General features: G+C 56.0%; 1 protein-coding gene across 1 annotated transcript in view; it reads right to left on the bottom strand.

Annotated features, from left to right (window-relative positions):
• The window catches only part of NOBOX (NOBOX oogenesis homeobox), a 4966-nt gene extending 2904 nt beyond the window's left edge, over nucleotides 1-2062 (bottom strand). The window contains exons 1-4 of the mRNA XM_006139901.2: nucleotides 1915-2062; nucleotides 998-1552; nucleotides 508-614; nucleotides 86-186 (exon numbers count right to left, since the gene is read on the bottom strand). Coding sequence (XP_006139963.1) covers nucleotides 86-186; nucleotides 508-614; nucleotides 998-1552; nucleotides 1915-2062 — 911 coding nt within the window. The remainder of the gene's footprint in view (nucleotides 1-85; nucleotides 187-507; nucleotides 615-997; nucleotides 1553-1914) is intronic.
• Nucleotides 2063-2198: the final 136 nt, after the last annotated feature.

Raw genomic sequence — 2198 nt, 5'->3', positions numbered from 1 at the left:
CAACACTCTTGCTTCTAGACCCCAGGATGTGGTTCTACCCTACTTTCTACCTTTTAGGAAGACCCAAGAAGAGGAATGATCCTACCTGCACTGACCACTGGCTGGGGCTTCAGGAGGGTCCTTGTGTTCTTTGCTGTTCAGTTTCTCCACTTTGCGCCACTTTGCCCGGCGGTTCTGGAACCACACCTACAGGGGAGGACATTGGACAACTGGAGAAAGAGCGCGGAGACAAAGGCTGGGTCCTGTCACAGGGCCTTGACCTTAGAACGTCACTTCACTGCTCTGCCGCAGAAGCCTGTCTGCCACACTGGTTTATAAGGATGCTTCTGGCCTGCCTTCTCCTGACAGTCTGAGGCCAGACACTATAGAGACAAGCAGGACCACAGCCACGCCAAGACTTAACTTCAGCTCCTACACAGATGGACACTGAGCCCTCACCCTGCACACCAAGGTGTCATTCAACCAGACGGTCTCCTCCACCCCTGCCACAGGTGGCCAGCCCTTTACCATGATGCGCTGGGGTGTGACCCCCACAGTCTGGGCAATTTCCTGGCGCTTGTCACTGTCAGGATAGTGGTCTTCTTGGAATATCCTCTCCAGCTCCTCCAGCTGGTCTGTAATTAATAAAACAACTCACATGGGGACAAGGAGCACCAGCCATGTGGCAGGAGAGGAGAAGGAGATGCCCCCCCAGCTGTCTCTACAAACAGCCCAGGTGTCCTTCTCAAGCCCTGGCAACTGAGTCCCCCACTGGGCGACGCGGCACAGACCCGTATCGTGTATACTTCCCTCAGTCTTCTGCTCCGTGCCAACCTCACTTTCCAATCAACCCTCCCCTCTGAGGGTCACTGCCACTGAGCAAGAGAGGCTCCGGGACCAAGAGAAAAGTGTCCTGCAAACACCATTCCCCTCTGGTCTCCTGGGGTGACTCTTCATACAGCCCACCTATTCCATGATAAACCCAGATTGCCCGGATTTCTCACCTTCAGGGACCTACCTGAGCGGTATAGGGTTCGAGTCTTTTTCCGAACTTGGCAAATCACTTCTGGAGGCCCCTTCCTTTGGTCTGTGTTGTGGCTGTGCTGGGCCAGTGTGCTGAGGAGGTTGGCCAGGTGGCAGGACCCTCGGCCCGACCCACAAGGCACTGGGTTGTGTGTGGCACGGGCTGAGTTAGTGACACTGGGAGGGGATGCTGAGGCTGGCCCCACAGCGTGGGGCTTCTTCTGCTTACCAGGGGCTGGCGAACAGAGCTTCTTCTCTGTCTTCACCTCTCTCACTGAGAGAATAGCACCTCCCCGCTGTGGCTGGGGTCTAACTGGGGCTGGAGACCTATCTCTGTGGGGAGCCCTGGAGCTGGGGGTCTGGCTCACCTTCCCCACATCAGCACTACTCAGTTCTGCAGGGATCTCTCCCTGCTTCTTCTCTCCTGGGACAGTGCAGGGGAGTGGCAGTTCCTTGCTCACAGCATCTGGTGCGTGGGGAGCTGCACCCGACAGTGGCTTATCCTCCTTGGGTCCAGCAGCAGCCAGGAGTGTGCCTCCTCCTTCCTGGCCTGTGGGGAGCCAGCATCCACTTGCCTTAGCACCAGGTCAAAGGACTCTCCTAGACCACCCAAGAGGAAGCACTGCCTCTTGTCTGCAAATGACTCTAGCAGATCTTAAGCTTTACCTTGGCCACCTATCAGCTGAGGGACAATTCCAGGCTTCCCTTTCTCAGTTGATGCTTGTGGGGATCAAATGAGACACTCCCACTGCCTTGAGAAATGTAAATAAATGTGTGGCTCTAGAGGCCCCGCTGGTGGTTTAACAGCAATGCTCCACCCTGTACTCTGGCTGTGTTTTCCAGACACCCGGGGATGAGTTTAAGGTAGGCATCTGTTCAGGTGTTCCTAAGGGATCAGTGTGGGGAGTGAACCAGGAAGAGACTGAGACTTGGTCTCTTCAAAGACTGAGCCCTGTCCCTGGGCAGTCGCAGGCGTGACGGCTCGGAGAAGGGCCAAGCAGGATGAGATGGTCTCCAGAAGCCTCAGCAGGACCTCAGAGGAGGTACCAGCAACGACCATCCTCACCTTCCACAGACTCTCTCTGGCCCTGCCAATCCTCTTCATCCCCACAGCACACGCATTTTCTCCCCCTCCTTGCAAAGCAGAACCTCACTCTAGACCTTCAGGAAGTCAGGCCAACCTTCATCTTACAGGG

The sequence above is a fragment of the Tupaia chinensis genome, unplaced genomic scaffold, assembly GCF_000334495.1.
Source record: "Tupaia chinensis unplaced genomic scaffold, TupChi_1.0 Scaffold000010_1, whole genome shotgun sequence".
Classification (NCBI taxonomy): domain Eukaryota; kingdom Metazoa; phylum Chordata; class Mammalia; order Scandentia; family Tupaiidae; genus Tupaia; species Tupaia belangeri.
The sequence above is the reverse complement of the archived record's forward strand: the minus strand, read 5'-3'. Positions and strand labels throughout refer to the sequence as shown.